This window comes from Melanostigma gelatinosum (genome assembly GCF_949748355.1).
Source record: "Melanostigma gelatinosum genome assembly, chromosome: 2".
Lineage (NCBI taxonomy): Eukaryota > Metazoa > Chordata > Actinopteri > Perciformes > Zoarcidae > Melanostigma > Melanostigma gelatinosum.
In genome coordinates, this window is record NC_136635.1 from 31,249,918 (window position 1) to 31,267,528 (window position 17,611).

General features: G+C 45.3%; 1 protein-coding gene across 2 annotated transcripts in view; it reads left to right on the top strand.

The window, feature by feature from the left end:
* Positions 1–17,611, top strand: part of crtc3 (CREB regulated transcription coactivator 3) — a 29,446-nt gene that overhangs the window by 8,719 nt on the left and 3,116 nt on the right. The window contains exons 5-14 of one of the 2 annotated variants that reach the window (XM_079283517.1): positions 4,420–4,481; positions 8,507–8,569; positions 9,748–9,851; positions 12,844–12,882; positions 12,974–13,059; positions 13,315–13,358; positions 14,173–14,393; positions 15,380–15,615; positions 16,181–16,318; positions 17,195–17,278. In XM_079283517.1, coding sequence (XP_079139643.1) covers positions 4,420–4,481; positions 8,507–8,569; positions 9,748–9,851; positions 12,844–12,882; positions 12,974–13,059; positions 13,315–13,358; positions 14,173–14,393; positions 15,380–15,615; positions 16,181–16,318; positions 17,195–17,278 — 1,077 coding nt within the window. The remainder of the gene's footprint in view (positions 1–4,419; positions 4,482–8,506; positions 8,570–9,747; positions 9,852–12,843; positions 12,883–12,973; positions 13,060–13,314; positions 13,359–14,172; positions 14,394–15,379; positions 15,616–16,180; positions 16,319–17,194; positions 17,279–17,611) is intronic. The other variant, XM_079283518.1, reaches the window with a different exon arrangement.

Below are 17,611 nucleotides of genomic sequence, written 5' to 3' on the forward strand. Positions count from 1 at the left end.
CGATATAGTTTTGGTGATTGTTTAAAGAAAACATGCTTTTCCATCCCCCCATTGTGGGGTTCAGAGAGTTAACAAGTCATTTTATTATTCTGTGAAACATTTTGTTGTGTGTGTGTGTATATATATGTATATATATTTATATTAAATGCTTCCTTCTGAATAATCTACTTGCTAATCTAGTATACTGAACAATACAGTTCCTTTTTTTTGGATTCAGGATGTAGATTTTATTTCCTGACCTGGATTCACACCCAATATGTCACATTTACATGAAACAGCCCACTGATCCACCAACACGCCCCCCCCTTAATAAGCGAGTCTGTTTATTGCCTTGAGGCGGAGATGATTCACTGACCTGTCGCTATGCGGTGTGATCGCTGTGTCCCAGCATGTGATGTCTCACCAGCGCATATATATTTCAGCGAGCAAACGGCTGCATAACGTGATGGTGATTATGGTATTTTGGGGCAAACATTCCACATTAGGTTTTCTCTTGTTGTCGGTACAGATTGACATCATTGGTGCTTGTTTGTCATGTTTGGGTTGATGTGTACAATAGACTGGGCTGACCTACATTGAGTGGGAGGTGTGACTGTTTAAATTGCCTAAAGTTCAACCTGTAAAGCGTAGCTCGAAGCGTACTTAACTGCCTCAAAGGGTTCCCGATGGATCAACGGTGTCCTTTACATTCATGTAGGCAATGTAAGCGAGCTCTTTGCTTTTTAATGTTCCTGTTTATTGTGTTTTAACCCTCTGAAGCCCAAACGTTTTGAATTTCACAGCAACATAAAAGTCCTGCACCTCTGTGGAAGCAGCACAGCGATGGCTAGAAGTAGAGAGAACTCAAACATGTCTTACAATTTGTGTTGCGATGCCATAAATCCTTAAAAAAGAAAAGAACGCGAGTTGAATTTCTTTGATTTATTTTCCAAAAATTGGCAAACACTGGAATCTATATATCCAACATTTGGGTAAGTTTCCACACGTGTTACCAATGTTGGGGGGAAATGGAGTCTCCACGACGTGCTGTTTATGTTGAGCTCTTCACATTTTTACAGCCTCTCCTCTCTGCTCTGTGTTCAGCAGCCTGAACTTTCGCCAAAGCTTCAGAGTTTCTGTCACGTGACTGTTGGTCTCTGGCGAGTCAATCTTCTTGGTTTTGCTGAGGAGCAAACAGTTTATTTGTGGTGAGATTTTAACTGGGACATGTAGAATAAATGTTGATAAAATATCACAATGAAACCGTGTTGTTGATACCAAATGATGTCCGAGTGGACGTGTCATCATGTCCTTCACAAATTGTATTTCATTCGTCTTAAAAGCTCAGCTGAGTGAATGTTGAGAAAGGCTTTAATTGTGTTCCTGTGTTTGTATCAGGGGTGTTAATCTTTTGGTGCGAGCTGCCGAGTGTTGGTCGTCCGTAGAGATGTCGGCCTTCTCTCTAGTATATAATTAGACTATATGGCACGAGGCTTGTGGTGCTCAAAGCAATGTCACTGCTCACAACAAGGTCTGTGGATTATCTTGAGAAACAGAGTCAGGATCTCTAGTAAGAGACGTTGCTGTTGAGGGTTTCCAATGCATCTTCTGGCACATTGAGTGTCATATAGTCCAGTTATTTTGGAGAGAAGGCAGACATCTCTACTGCAGTATCTCCAACACTCTGCAACTCACACCAAAGTAGCATGCACACCTGTGTTGTGTTACACTGATGAGAGGAGTCTGAGGATGGTTCCTCTATCAACGTGCAAGCCTATTGGTCCAAAACGAGGAAGTGGTGCATCATCGATGGAAAGGAGAAGGAGGGTAGTGAAGGAGAGAGGAAATGAGGACGAGGATAAACCTAAATGATTAAAAAGAAGATCGATATAATGTGACCATTAAGGTCGTGCTTTCACTTGTATTGACAAAGTCACCAGCCTGATCAGATAGTGGCCGGATCGATTACGTTGCGTAAAACAGTGGATTAACACATTTCATTTTTTTCTAATTTCCTCGTTATTTAGTTTGCAAGGAGTTATTTGACGAATAGCGTCTGTGATACACACGTTACTGTCTTTAAATTCTTCACACAAGCTCTACTTATGTGGTTTCTTGTTAAATGATGAAAAAGATTTTTGTAGAAAAAAAAATATATATATATATTTGGCAAATGAGTGTGAAAAGCAGAGTTCTTGGTGGGTCCTTCGTCCACTGAGAACCGGTTTAGTCTGGCAGCTGTAAACAAGACCGTCATCTGAGTGGTTTAAATGATGATGACGAGGAGCAGCTCGGCATCTCGGAAAAAGGGAAATTGTGTCGTGCGGTTCGTGGCTCTGGCTCATCCAATCACTGTGCCATACTTTGAAGTGGTTTGTTTGACTATGATTGGTACTTTTAATTATATCCCAATTCTACAGTCCCAGAAACACAGCTGTGTGTCAGTGTGTCAGTGGTTCAGGTTTTACCCAACTATTATAGTTGTTGAAATGTGTGAAAGAGCACATGCACAGACTAAGAACCAGTTCGACAGGATAGTTTCCGTTCCTCCTCTGCGTCTGGAGAAACCGCAATAGTGTCCTCTCCCCTCGGTTGTATTTGTGTATATTTAGAAAGGGGCGTGTTCTGTGTGAGGGGTGATAGCAGGGCTCCAGTCTCGCTCACTGCTGATAATCATTTCTCCAAGGCCGAAGCAGAAGTCGTCCTTGTGTGGCACCCAATGTCTGCTTTAATATGTTTTTGTTGATTGGTCAACAGTTTCAACAGTCCCCCCCCCCCCCCCCCCCCCAGAGGAGAAACCGTCTCTAGACAGAACACTTAAATAGTGACAGTTGGCGAGATACGACGCCACCTTTCTGAAGTCCTGCCCTTCCAGGAGTCCGTAGTAAATCAAATCATGTCGTCATTGTTCCGTGAAGCATTTGAAAAAGACTGCTCTATTGTTCACACGGCTGTAGGGCTTTGATGAGAATGTGCCCGCTGTACGAAGGCTTTCTCGTCTCTTTGACGTGAAACACGCATCCTCTTGGTATTTCATGTCAAGCAGCTGAGCTCTGAGCTATAGTTAGAACACATCCTTGTTTCATTTGCAAATGAAAACATCAGGGTGAGGTCAGATTGTAAATGTCTTTTATTCCATTTCGTTGTGTGTTAATATCTGATGACATTGAAATACGTGCGTAAAAGTTATAAAAATGAACTTAAAGTGCCTGTGAAGGCAAAATGTATATATATTTGTGTCACATGTATTGTGCTGGTTGTCTTCGATACGCTAGTATATGGCCAAACCATGATCAATCATTTTATTTTCAGTTTATACAATATATGCAAAATAATTGCAAAAAATTACATTTCTTTGTCTTTCTTCAGCACGATTCGTTCATGGTTTGTTTCCTGTAAAACAAAATATGACTTGTGCTGATGTAAGCTAGTACCAACAGATTTCAACCAATTCTATCCATCAACCAGTCTTAATTTCACTGGGAAATACGTCACCGTACAGAATCTGAAGACGCTCTAACTTCTTTAATGGTGTTTTACATTTTGTCATAACCTTGAAAACAATAAGAAATGTTGATGGCTCATCCTGCAAATTGGGGCGTGTACTAAATTTGCGTCCAATGAAACATTTGTCATATAAACGCAAACCTACCATTGGGATGCACCATTTCCAGTCTCTCCTTCAAACAGCAGCACTTTCGGCTTCGGATCTCGGATCGTACATGCGTGTCCTCGCTCCGAAAAGGCGACTTCTTCATGGTCGTCGTCTTCCTCTATTTCATCCCCGTCTGATAAAATCGTTGGTAAAAAATCCGCTGGCGTATTCGATGGTGGTCCTTTACAACAGAGAGCAGGCTGTCCTCCGTGTTCAGCTGGCGGCTAGTCACCACGACGTCACCAACTGGTGAATAACTGTTGACGCCACGAGTTCGACGTTTTGCCCGTCGCCATCTTGTTTTTTTGCAACCAGAAGTGACACGAGAAGGCGGAGCTAAGTACAACCGAATGCATATTTAAGACATCATCCGGAGACCGGAATGTTCCAATTAACTTTCATGAAGTGAAAACACTGAAAGGTTTAAAGTTGTAAGTCGAAAACAGACAACTCCCAGACCGGGTAGCGACCTGTCAATCACAGTAAGCCCCGCCCTAAAGCATCCCCTGCTTTATGGTCTGTGTGACTCTAAATGGACCATAATGTACTAAATGAACATCATGCTGTATTGAAGAAGACTTGAAACTAGAGATTGAGACCCTGATGGACATTAGAGAGCATGCAGGTTTAAGGCTCTTCTGCACTATTGGCTACTGTAAACGCCAGCTTACCGTTTTTACAATAAATGCATAAACATGTAGAATCATGAGCTGTTTCATGGGAACTTTAATACCACAGTGATGTTTTCTGTATTTGTGTCAATAATTCCCTTAACTGAAACCTACATAGAGAGCTCTCCGTACGGAGCGGTGTACCTGTCCCCGCCTCTGGACAACAACTGGAGAAGGTGAGTACAAATATCTGTGTGGCTGCTGACAGAACGGTTATTGTTTCTTCTTCTTCCTCCAAACTTGATTATTTTACAACAGGAGCCGTTTCCTCTTCCCATCGAGCTTCTCTGTGCCTACTAGTGTCCTCATCAGTGGATGTGCAGAATGTTGTTTTATTTGCAGGAATGTTTGAGGTGCTGTGTGAGTCCCTGGGGAGGCGGCGTCTACCTAACGGTGTTTGACAGATAGCCTTTTCACTTTAAAGGTCATGATGCCCAACAGCCGCCGTCCTACTGTTTAGGGATTGTATGTTGTCACAGCACCACTGCCCTGTGCTTCACAATCTCCAGCGTAGCAGAAATGTAATATCAGCGCCTGCTGGACAACAATGCTACACTACTTGGCCTTGATGTGAGCCCTGGTTGTGCAGTCGGTGTCCTGGGTGACGGCTTCTCCTCAGTGCTTACAAGGGAGTGGGTTATGTCCCTGTGATTAAAAACAAAACCGCTCCGCCCCTCACTCTTGTGTTGTTTATGTGCTGGCTTGGCCGGCTGCAAGTCGCCCTTCCCCTCGTCTTCCTCCGCGCTGCACACACAGACTCGTTGAGAAAATGTTTTGCCGCCCGTGACATCCTTGCCACTCGTATTTGATGTAAAACGCAGCCAGTTTGCGATACAAGCGAAGAGATGTTCTGTTTTTTGTTGTTTTTTCCACTCTATTATATTCTTTATGACAGATACTTGTTATTAAAGGCCGATATAATAACGCTTGCTTTTAGCAGGAGAAAGCAGATGGCCGATACCGATCAAGAACTGTTAATGTTGCGTTATTGTTGGAGAGATGAGTTTTATGGGCAGAAATACACTGAAAACTGGTCAAATATGCGTGTCAGTTTGCTGTAAAATCAGCCGTTGCGCAGCCATTATCAGCCCAGTTCCACTGCTAACATTAGTTTGTAAAACACTGATTGGACATCCACATCAAACGCTCTCCCGGCTCTTGTGTTGTTGAGAGTCAGATTCTCCCGCTCGACAGTCTGGGGAGATCGGGGCGGAGAGTCTGTAAAAAAAAAAAAAAACGGCAACAACATCTGCACTACATTACAGGCAATCGGCTCTGGAGGAGAGCCACAAAGCTTTTTTTAACCGTTTCAGCGCTTTAATTACCACAAAAGCGACTACAACAATTTATCTGCTGTGTCCACCCAGCATCTCCAACACAGACGGGTTATTTAAGACGTATACAATACAAAATACTTCATAATTGAGACCAAATAAGTGCATTTAGGTGGCGTCAACAGGCTACGCTAGCCTTTCATATTAGATTCAATGTTAAAAGTAGGCGACTATTATTAGAACAATGCAAACATTAAGGCTCCCTCATGTGGCTCAAAGGTGTACTGCAGATATAGATCTTAAACAAAAGATTTGGCGACTTAAATAAAATCCCTCTGCTCTAGAGTTTCCTCAAAGTATAATGTTGGGCATCAAAGCGTCTTAGACATCGTAGACCATCTGTTTCGGGGTCAGAGCCTCAATCCAGTCTCACGCCCTCCTCCTCGTCCACTCGCCCATCTTTGGTCTGCTATTCCCGTACCGGCCTCTCTCGGGAGGACTTTCTCAGACCGAGCTCCCTGGAGATGGCTCTGTACGAAGAGAGCTGAACATTTCCCTCTTTGGGAGATGCAGTGTGATGATTCAAATATGTGTGTTCTGATTACCATCGCAACTCCAGTGAGATTTACACACACAGGAGAGACAGGAGAAATACTTACTTCTCATGGCGTTCTCCAAAAAGAGAAATGTGGACAGATTAACCAGAGTCTTTAACCAAGAATGGACAGACTCTTATAATTCATTCTTCCCACGGGCAGTTTAAAACCAGGAAGTCTCACGTGTTCAGTTTAAAACCAGGAAGTCTCACGTGTTCAGTTTAAACCCAGGAAGTGTCACGTGTTCAGTTTAAAACCAGGAAGTCTCACGTGTTCAGTTTAAAACCAGGAAGTCTCACGTGTTCAGTTTAAACCCAGGAAGTCTAACGTGTTCAGTTTAAAACCAGGAAGTCTCACGTGTTCAGTTTAAAACCAGTAAGTCTCACGTGTTCAGTTTAAAACCAGGAAGTCTCACGTGTTCAGTTTAAACCCAGGAAGTCTCGCGTGTTCAGTTTAAACCCAGTAAGTCTCGCGTGTTCAGTTTAAAACCAGGAAGTCTCACGTGTTCAGTTTAAACCCAGTAAGTCTCACGTGTTCAGTTTGAAACCAGTAAGTCTCGCGTGTTCAGTTTAAAACCAGGAAGTCTCACGTGTTCAGTTTAAAACCAGTAAGTCTCACGTGTTCAGTTTGAAACCAGTAAGTCTCGCGTGTTCAGTTTAAAACCAGGAAGTCTCACGTGTTCAGTTTAAAACCAGGAAGTCTCACGTGTTCAGTTTAAACCCAGTAAGTCTCACGTGTTCAGTAAGTCTCGCGTGTTCAGTTTCTATGTATTCACTGTCTATATGGGACTAAATCATCGTGCAGGTTGGAGATTATTGTGATGTTGTGGACCTTTGATGAGGACGTTCTCTCTAACCTCAGATGTCATCGTGTTCCCAGATCTCTGCACTTGTTTTGAGTACAACGTTTTCTTGACCAAAAGAAACAAAGTCACCGTGTAAATATATTTGAAGGCGGTTCAGCACCAACAGGAGATTCATTTGAGTTATTCTGTGGACCACTTGTGCTCTCAGAAGACTATTGTGGTTGTTTCTAAGTACTGAGGAGGAGTCGAGGCCCTTCTTGTGCTGGAGTGCTTCAGAAAAATCCACTCGGTCACTGTTTCAGGCTTCAACAATGACCCTCCACATCCAGTGTTTTACATCCCGTCTCTGTCGCTCTGCCTCCATCTCTCTCTCCCTTTCTCTCCCTTTCTCTGTCTCTCTGTCTCTCGCTCTGTCTCTCTCTGTCTCTCCCTCTCTCTGTCTCTCTCTCGCTCTCGCTGTCTGTCTGTCTCTCTCTCTCTCTCTCTCTCTCTCTCTCTCTCTCTCTCTCTCTCTCTCTCTCTGCCTCCATCTCTCTCTCCCTTTCTCTCTCTCTCTCTCTCTCTCTCTCTCTGCCTCCATCTCTCTCTCCCTGTCTCTGTCTCTGTCTCTCTCTCTCTGCCTCTCTGTCTCTCTCTCCCTTTCTCTGTCTCTCTCTGCCTCTCTCTGTCTCTCTCTCGCTCTGTCTCTCGCTCTCTCTGTCTGTCTCTCTCTCTGCCCCTCAGTCTCTCTGCCTCTCTCTCTCGGTCTCTCTCTCGCTCTGTCTCTCTCTGTCTGTCTCTGCTCGCTCTGTCTCTCTCTGTCTGTCTCTGTCTCTCTCTCTCTCTGTCTGTCTCTCTCTGCTTCCCTCTCTCTCTGTCTCTCTCTCTGCCCCTCTCTCTGCTTCCCTCTCTCTCTCTCTCTGTCTCTCTCTCTGCCTCTCTCTCTCTCTCTGCTTCCCTCTCTCTCTGCCTCTCTCTCTGCCTCTCTCTCTCTCTGCTTCCCTCTCTCTCTGCTTCCCTCTCTCTCTGTCTCTCTCTCTGCTTCCCTCTCTCTCTGCTTCCCTCTCTCTCTGTCTCTCTCTCTGCTTCCCTCTCTCTCTGCCTCTCTCTCTCTCTGCTTCCCTCTCTCTCTGTCTCTCTCTCTGCCTCTCTCTCTCTCTGCTTCCCTCTCTCTGTCTCTCTCTCTGCCTCTCTCTCTCTCTCTGCTTCCCCCTCTCTCTGCCTCTCTCTCTCTGCTTCCCTCTCTCTCTCTGTCTCTCTCTCTCTCTCTCTCTCTCTCTCTCCCCCCCATTATCTGCTCAGCAGCAGGTTTATAAACGTGTCTTCACTCTGCTTTTGATTTATTCTGTCTCTCCATTTTCTTTCTCTGCTCAAATGTAGGACGGTGTTGTGTTGTCTTGAGTATTTTTCCAGGGTCTGTCTTCCTTCCACACGAGGCTCATCGTTCTTAATGTAGTTTCTCTTCTTCACACAAACGTTTAGGAAGCGGGTCTGTCATCCAGTAAACGTCTGTCATCTCTTTCCTCTGTGTCTCTCTCTCTCTGAAGGGAACAGCAGTCATGGGCCGAGGAAAAACGGCCTGGGTTGAGATTATTATCGCAACTCAACAGGTGACTCTCTCTCTCTCGCTCTCTGTCTCTCTCTCTCTGTGTCTCTCTCTCTCTCTCTCCCCCCCTCTCCGTGCCTCTCTTTCCCCTCTGTTTATCTTTGCCGCTTCATCCCTCGCTCACACAGAGGCCAACCATTCTGTTCCTTGTCTTTTTGCAATCTCTCTTGGCTACATGGCGTCCTGGTCTCAATCCTTTTGTAAATCTCAGTAATCCCCTCTTTTCTTCCTCTGAAGCACTGAGATAGAAGGCTGAGACACACATCTCAACTCAAGACTGTTTGTGGTTGATTAACTCTTTTTCTTCTCTCCTGAAACAATAATCAATAGTTCCTCTCTGACTCACCCAGCTTTAGGACTCACGGCTCCTTCGCACTCTAACATCAAGGCTCCTTTTTCACTTGTTCACATTGTCTTACTTTCAGCCTTTTCCCATCCTCTTTCAAGTGTCTGTGAGAAGTTTTCTGAATTTAAAGAAAATCCAGTTTGAGTTGACGACAGCGATGGGTTCTGAAGTCAGGTGTGTGTGTGTGTGTCGTTTTTTTGGTGCCCATGTTAACAGGTTAGAGCAGCCAGACCACCTGTGTGACGTGCACCTTTAATAACAGCAGCAATAGAAATGATCTATGAGTGCCATAATTGACAGATAAAACCAAACCTGGCAACTCTAAAAGCGTCATGTTTTGGATGACTCAAACTTAGGTGTGATTGCTACAGTTCTGCTGTAAAGTGAGAGCAGGAGTGACTCAGGGAAGAAGCCGTTGAGGCTGAACGGATCGCACTAGAGAAAGCTCTCAGCTGGAGCGGTACAGGACTCGGGGGGCTTGTGTGGGTCGGACCGTGAATGTGTGCGCACAAGTGAACACGTTTGACTTCACAGCTCGTATTAGATACGTACAACCATGACGACAACTAATCTCTTGTAGCTGCCAATTGCCCTGTGTTTCCCTGTAGCGGTACATTTATGGAGAACAAATGTTTTCATCATTATTTCATCACTCTCAGACTGATCCCAGTCCTGTGGGGATGTGTTTTGTCTGAGTGAGGTCAGTGTGATCAGTGCAAGTGAATGCAGCATGTGTGTGTGAAGGCAGAGCAGGAAGCAGAATGACTCACAAATCCTCTGCCTCTGTCCAAGGTGCTGGAAAACTTGTCATCATTTTCTTCCTCCGTCCCACACAGAACCAACTCAGACTCTGCTCTCCATACGAGCGTCATGAACCCAATCCCCCAAGACCCCTTTGGCATGAACCAGCAGATGGGTCGAGGTCCTCTCCAGCGCAATGGTGAGAGTAACACACACACACAAGCTATTCACCCTCAAAGAGAGCATTTTCTGTGTTTGTGTAGTGTGGTTTGACTCTCTACATTTTGATATCCATGTCTTACAAGAGATATTCTTGTTTTACTCTGTCCATAAATCTGCTCTGTTTCTCGCTACTATAGTGGCACAATTTAAAGCCAGGTCTTCCAGCTCCAGCGGTTCATTTATGGTCGCCATTGTGTGGCTTAGGTCTGCACCGATACCACTCACAAGTACTTACGTTTGAGTACTAGCCGACGCCGAGTACTTAATAATACAATCACAACTTTGTCGCTGACAATTTAGCATTCAACATTGTGGTTTCCTTGTACATACAGCACATAGTTCTTTGCAGGAGGGATGCTAATAATGAACTGTTTATCGGTTAAACAGTTCAAAGAAATATTGAAAATAAGAAACTCAGAGGAGTGGCTTGTCACATAAAGGAGGATAGCGCTAGTCCACCTTCAGGTCTCTGTTGCACATTGAAAGAGAATGGGCACATCTAGTGTGAGAAGTTCAACAGTGTTTGGGCACAAATTCTTCTTCAAAGCTGTTTAATTGTATATCTTAACAAGTCTGGATCTTCACTTTGGTTCTAAACCACGTCCTCTCCGACCAACTTCTTTTTTACATTTCAGGGTCTCAAGTCGTTCGTTATTATCGTTGCCTGTTTGGAGAACTGCTACCTCTGACACCTCCTCACTGTAGACGTGTTCATTTATTCAGATACTTTGTCATTTAGTCTTATTGTATTTACTCAATTTTGGTCCAAAGAAAAACAACCAATTTAACAGAGTAATACTTCAATATTTTTGTCTTTTTCAGGCATTAGATTAGATTGAAGATTTCAGTCAATCCAGTCCAACCGAAACATCAACATGTTTCTTTCCCCCCGGCCCTGCTGTAGTCATTGTTCACTTGAAGTTACTGAGGGAACGTTGCTGGTGATTTTGTCGTCCCTGTGGACTGAAGCGGTGTGTTTACAAGCACCAGAGTCCCTGAAGAAAAGCTCTCTTTACTGCAGCGGATGACGTCTCGTCCTCGTCTCGTCTCAGTCATGACGGATATATATTTCCTCACTGCTTTTGTTTCACTGCAGTTCTGAGAACGGAGCTCGCTGTGCTGGTTGTCAGTCTGGCTACATTGGATTCATCAAATTGACATAGTTATTAAATGCCTTTCTGAATCACCACATGCCCATGGTTGCTTTTGAAAAGAACTCCCTACATGAAATCATATCGGCAGGAAAACATCCTGGAGAGTCTCAGCAACATCCACTTGTGTATTGAGACGTCACCTAAAGTCCATTACTCTTTGTAGAGGAGGTGCAGCTTTGTGTGAGCAGAGCATGCTTTTCTACACCAGACATCCTCTCGGTCTCATGCAGGCTGCTCCGTATGGGCCCATGTCGTAGTAATCATGCTCGTTTATAGTGTTTGTGTTTCTCTTCTGCTGGTCATTTATTAACAGAGAACACAGCCGGCTGCTTTTCGGTCTCGTTAGCCACTCAGCTGCACAAATCACAGTCGGGCCTTTGTTGGTTTAGAATGTTCTCTTTATACCTTTTGTAGCAGTTATTGTAATCGGTCCAAAGAATTCATCCTCCGCTCTCCTGAGCTGCTCCATCTGAGTCTCCGGCGGGTTTCTGGATGAGAGAAGTTGTCCTGCAGCCGAGTACCTCTCACTGTGTTTAGCCACCAAGTTGAAACAGGATATTGCCTTAAGATGTGAGCCAAGTGTGAGTTTATCAAACAGTCACCCCAGTGTGGATACATGAGTTACAGCACGCTTTAAATGGCTCACCTTAGACCCAGTTGTGTGTGTCAGTAACTATTATTTTCATCATATCAAGGAATCTATTTTCTTCATCCATCGAGTTCCCAGAGCCCATAGTACCGTTTTTGAAATGTCTTGTGTCAAGACGACAACCTCCGGTTCTGAAAAGTGAAGCCAACACTCACACACAGTACAGTCTTCTTGCATAGCCTGCTGCATATAGTCCACCAGCACATACTACACATAGCTGCCCGGGCTCCGTATCATCACAAAGAGGTTCAGCAGCGCGGCCTCATCAACACCTCCGAAGGTCTTGTCATTAGAAAAAAGAAGCAGTCGTAAAAAGATCGAATGTGAAGCTCTGCAGCTGAAAGGCATCTGATTACTGCCGTGCTCTAGGAATAGACGGTGACTTTGTTTTCTTCTTAATCCTGAGCGTTGAAAACACCCATATCCAATGCATCGCACAGTGTAAGTGATCCAAGCCACACAAGCCAGCAGTGTTTGGTCCCAGTTGCTCATCTGTTGCATCTCTTCATTGTTTCATCTGCTCCTTCAGCAGCCGAAAAGCTGCCTCTCAAAATGAGCTGTAAGGCCTTCACACACAGGCGGCGTCACAAATGAACAGCACAAATATTTGTTTATTGTTATTTGTTTGATTTTGCAACAGTTGCGTCGCCTTTTCAGTCTAAAGGTTTGAATAGATTCTTGCAGATTCTTTCTGTTGTAAAGCCTAAACTGCTGTAAGATATTTGATTGAGTGGATTTTAGTTCCCTCTGGTAAACAGTTGTGCAATGTACACGTCTAGGGCTCTTATTGTGAAGGAGGAAGGAACGGGCAGTGGTTCAAGCGCTAATGTGAAAGCGATGAGGAGACTAGAAGATGACATGACGAGACACAGAAAAACAATATGTCCTTAAGAAGTAACAGCGCACAGGACGTGTATGTGGCGTCGGGTCTTCAGTGAGGAGGACGAGAGGGCTCTTCTGTGGCACAATAAAAACAATGGCCGTCTCTTTCCTCCTCCTCGGCAGTCTATGACACCCCCCCCCCCCCGCTTCAAACTCTTAGTGTGTATTCCTGTCAGAGCGACCGATTATTGTGCTTCAAACATATCCTCTAATGTTCCTAAGCTTCAGTTTTTTATTTCTTTGCTTTATTCCCCCCCCCCCCCCTCTTTGTTTTTCTCGTGGAGGCTGGAATGCAGAGTCGGAGGTGGACGGCTCCCGAGATGGTGAGTTGAACATTCCTTGAGCAATCGAGACGTCGTCCGTATCGGCTTGGCTGTGAACACGCAGCTTTAATTGGCCTTCCTCTCTCCGCAGTCTTCTCCTTCCCCGCCCTGACCAACGAGGACAATCTGTTGGGGGTCGGCAAGCCGCTGCCCAAGCAGCTGTGGGAGGCCAAGAAGGTGAGGCTGCTCGCTTATCATGTCCGTCTGACAGTCTGGTAACTCCGTGTGGAAGCAGACTATCTTCTGAATGTTGTGGTATTCACTGCTATCACATGTGGGTGACTGAATCAGTACACGTGCAACCACGGTACATCTTTGTGCCGGAAAGCTGAACAGCAACCTACAGTTTGCAATCAACCGTGGAAACAGTACTCTCAGATACAAATGCAGTGTTGGAGTGTTGTTATCTAATTGTCATTTTCTCTGTCTCAGTCTCTGGCATCGAGGCCGAAATCTTGTGAAGTGCCTGGAATCAAGTAAGTCTGAAGATGTATTTATTGTTTTGCTTCATCACAAATAAACCTTTTTCTTTTTATTCGATTGCACCGAAATCATCATCGGTGTGACGTTAACACAAAGCATGCATCACGGGCATAAAGCGCTGCTGTAGCTGGTCAACAGAAAGGAGATGCAGCTCATCGCCACCTCGTCAGACAGGATGTCCGTGTTCCTCTTTACACCGTTAACCCAAGAGAAGAGGAACAGAGTTAGAACAATCAGATTCCAGAGGCTTTGTTTTCCCTCTGCAAGCCGCATCCGGTGTCATGTCATCATTCAGAAGCCAACGTTTTTACCAGCAACTCATTCGCTTTAGTTGCCGGCACATGTTCGGACATAGCGTCGAGGTTTTATCATCGCACACAAAGCAGTACAGTCTTCTGCAGAGACGTGAAGGATTCTCCTCTTGATGGATTAGAAACATCTCGATTGATCTTTATTTCATGCTGCCTCTTTATCTGACGGAGAGAGACACCATTTGTGTGTTTGTGGAGGCAAACGTTTGTTCTTTGTTTTGGGCTCTGTGTTTGTGAGTGGGGACGGACAACAATGAGTCACTGTTGCTGTTAATGCAGCATATGAGCAGAACTGGAAATTAGAGAAATAATGGAGGGAGTGAGTGGGTGGGGGAAGGAAGGAAGAGGACGGGAGTCAAAAGAAACATCTTTTCAGTTTGCAATGGCAGCACATTCAATGGACCTGCGTTTGATTTTGCACAATATTTACATTCATTAAAAAAGGCGATTGTGAGCGTCGGCATCAAAACAAGTTTTCTCTGTTCGTTTGTTGCAGTATATTCCCGTCTCCGGAGCAGAACCCGGGTCTGTCCCACTACCAGGGCTTGTTAAATACCAGCGGCTCTCTGCCGGACCTCAGCAACCTGCACTTCACCTCGCCACTCTCCACGCCGCTGGACCCGGAGGACAACGGAGGCTACTCCAACCTCAGCGGGGGCAGCAGCACCGGAAACCTGCCGGCCGCCATGATGCACCTCGGCATCGGCAACTCGCAGGGTGGGTGGAGAGCGAGCGCGTGCATGCGTCGGTGCTTTTGTAGGCGCATGTGTGTGTGCGAGGACGAGTGCATACACATTGATGAAGAGTAAAAGTGCAACAGATCATGGAACTATATATATATATATGTATATATACATACACATATATATGTTTTGTTATAGCAGCGTCAGCAGCCCATCAACAAATCTACATTTCTTCTGACATATTCTTCACTACTTTAGCTTCAGATGACAGAGATCTGACCGGTTGTTGTGTTTCGTCCTCGGCTGTTTACTTCTGATTTAACTCATTTAAGTGGCCGTGGGGCACTGAAACACGTTTTGTTCCGTGAGGTACTGAATGAAATGAAATGAGACTCGTGGTTCTTGAGGAATGTCGGCATCTGCTCCGGTACGTCACTTACCAGAATTTGTCTCATGTTGCCTAGCAACGCAACTCTAACCATAGTCCGTGTTATCTGAATCCACTTATTCCTTCAACATGCGCTTCCTTCGGAATCATCATCATCGTCTGTGGAGTTTTCTCGTCTTTTGCCGGTTCCAGGCCTCCTCTGCCTGCGACCGTACATTCTGCATCGCTCTGTGAATGATCTCTCTGTCTCCCACTGCCTCACTCCGCTGCCTGACCCGATCACACTCCCTCAGTGTTTCCTCCCTTGTCGAACACAGTTCAGCTTGGCCGAGCACCAAAGCGAAAGAGGCACTTTGACCCCGTTCCGGCTCGCTACAATCGGCTCTTTTCTTTTCCCTTCAGATTCCCCCTCTGTCTCCTCATTTCCCTTCTGCTCTGCGTCTTTCTCTCCCTCCTCGGTCGCACAATACAGTGTTTTTGTGTTGGGGACTGGAGAGCACATACCGCATCATAACTTCCACATGTCCCCAGATGATTTCCAGTGTCTGCTCCGGATTCACAGCCGCCTTTTTCATGAGATTCATTCTGATGCACATTTACACTCTGATATTTATCCCCCCCCCCCCATGAAGGTCTGTCCTCGTCTCTGAGCAATCCCTCGATTCAGGCGTCCCTCAACAACTGCCAGCTGCAGTCGTCGCTCAGCAATCCCTCCATCAACTCGTCCCTGCGTCTGTCCAGCAACTCTCCCCGGCGGCGGCAGGCTGCCATCAGCCCCCTCACGCTGTCTCCTGGCAGCGAGCAGCGCAGAGGCCTGGCCAAGCAGCTGTCCCCCACCATGTCCCCCTCGCTGTCCCCCATCACACAGGTACTGCCTTCACATCCCTGAATAACGAAGGGGGATTGTTTACTCTGTAACAGTTTTATCTTATATTCATGTGTCCACAATGTTGCTGAAGCATCAGCTGCCGAACCGCCAGACTTCAAAGCAGCTTCTTTCCTCTGGGCTGAGAGATTCATCCTCCAGCCGCAATATAATTATAGTTTCTGTTTGACTTGTGGAGCAAAATGGGACAACATGCATTTCGTTTGTGCAACCCTGTTGAACAAACGACGACAGAAAAACCTTGTCACTATAAAACTGAGTCGTATAAGAATCTCTTTGTGCAGACTGAGAAAAACAATCTAAAAATAACTAATGTACGTCATGTACAATGATGTAAAATAAAGTCTGACATGCAAGTGAAAAGTCTTGCCAGTGCACAAAGAAAGAATACACTGGTGCATTTGTTTTTTACTCCTGCTTTGATGGGGAGAGTGCAGCAGACTAATGATGTAACAATCTGATTAAATCAACTTCAAGTCCAAACTCTCTTCGTTAAACTTGCAGTCAGTCTTCAGTGACTCGTGCTGGCGTTCTCTGTCCTGTGTAGGGAGTCGCTTTGGATACCAGCAACATGCCGAGAGAGCCGCCGCCACCCTATCCCCTCTACCAGCAATCCCAGCATGCAGTGCAGCAGCAGCCTCTTTCCCCTCTTCAGAGCTTCCAACTGGACTTCAACACGAGCCAAGTAAGTGCCGTGTGTGTGTGTGTGTGTGTGTGTGTGTGTGTGTGTGTGTGTGTGTGTGTGTGTGTGTGTGTGTGTGTGTGTGTGTGTGTGTGTGTGTGTGTGTGTGTGTGTGTGTGTGTGTGTGTGTGTGTGTGTGTGTGTGTGTGTGTGTGTGTGGAAGGCATGCTGGCACACACAATCATATTCAGTGCCCCAGTCTTTGTGGTGTTCTGTGCACTCTTGATGATCAGAATCTACTTGTGTCTCCCTGCAGGGCCGAAATGAATGCAGGAGATTAGATTCAACATTGTAATGTTATTAACCCAGTCAGTGGCGGCTGGAGACTCAAAGAAATAGGGGAGGACATTTTATTTAGCCTCCATTTTATGTATGCAGCTTAATTATATGTGCTCCTGTGTTCCTGATCTGTCGTGTAGGGGAGGCTTACACTCTGTAAATCTTACTTTGAGAACTTTGTGAAAGTGCTGCATGAATAGAATTGTTATTATTACACCAGTTGGCTGCTTATCCACTTTCTTGTGTTCAAATTCAAAGTTAAGCAGTTCAGCGATGGCAATAAGGGCGCTTGATGGGACTGAACCGTGGTAATGTGTCTATTTTCCCAGAATCCCTAGTTTTGTCCGACCAAAAGTCCAAATCCTGAAGATATTCACATAGAACCAGCAAACACTCACATTGGAGAAGATCCCCCCCCCCCCCCCCAAAAAAACAATGAATCAGTTATTATCATCTGACTAGTCAACTTATCATTTTGGCCCGAGCAACCCTGAATGGTTAAGTCTCTGGTAGACGTTAGTGATTTATTTACATCACACGTCTTTCTCTCCAGATTTGATGATGTTTTGGGATTTTTTTTTTTTTTTTAACCCCTCACAGCACAACAACATGGCGACATTCTTCAACGACCCCTTTATGGAGCAACAGTTTTCCAATCGCCAGACCAAGACCCACCCCTATCAGGTACAGGTTGACACACACACACAGAGACAACCGTAAACACACGTTTAAGCACTCAATCATCAGTCAGAAGAGACTTTTCAACCAGTAATGTTTGGTTGTTAATAGCGTTGCAACAAGGAAAACACATCGTCGGCCCGTTGAGCGTTTCCTTATCGCCACAAAGTGGCTGCTGACAGTAAACTGTCTGCAGGAAGTGGACGTAGTCATCGTGACATCACTCGTTTGTGGACTGATGTTTTGAAGCCCCGAGTTTGGCGATGTCGCCGTGTTTTTTTGTTTTTTTTGCAACCAATAAACGCAAGTTGTCATATTTGCGATGTGGAGGAGTGACGT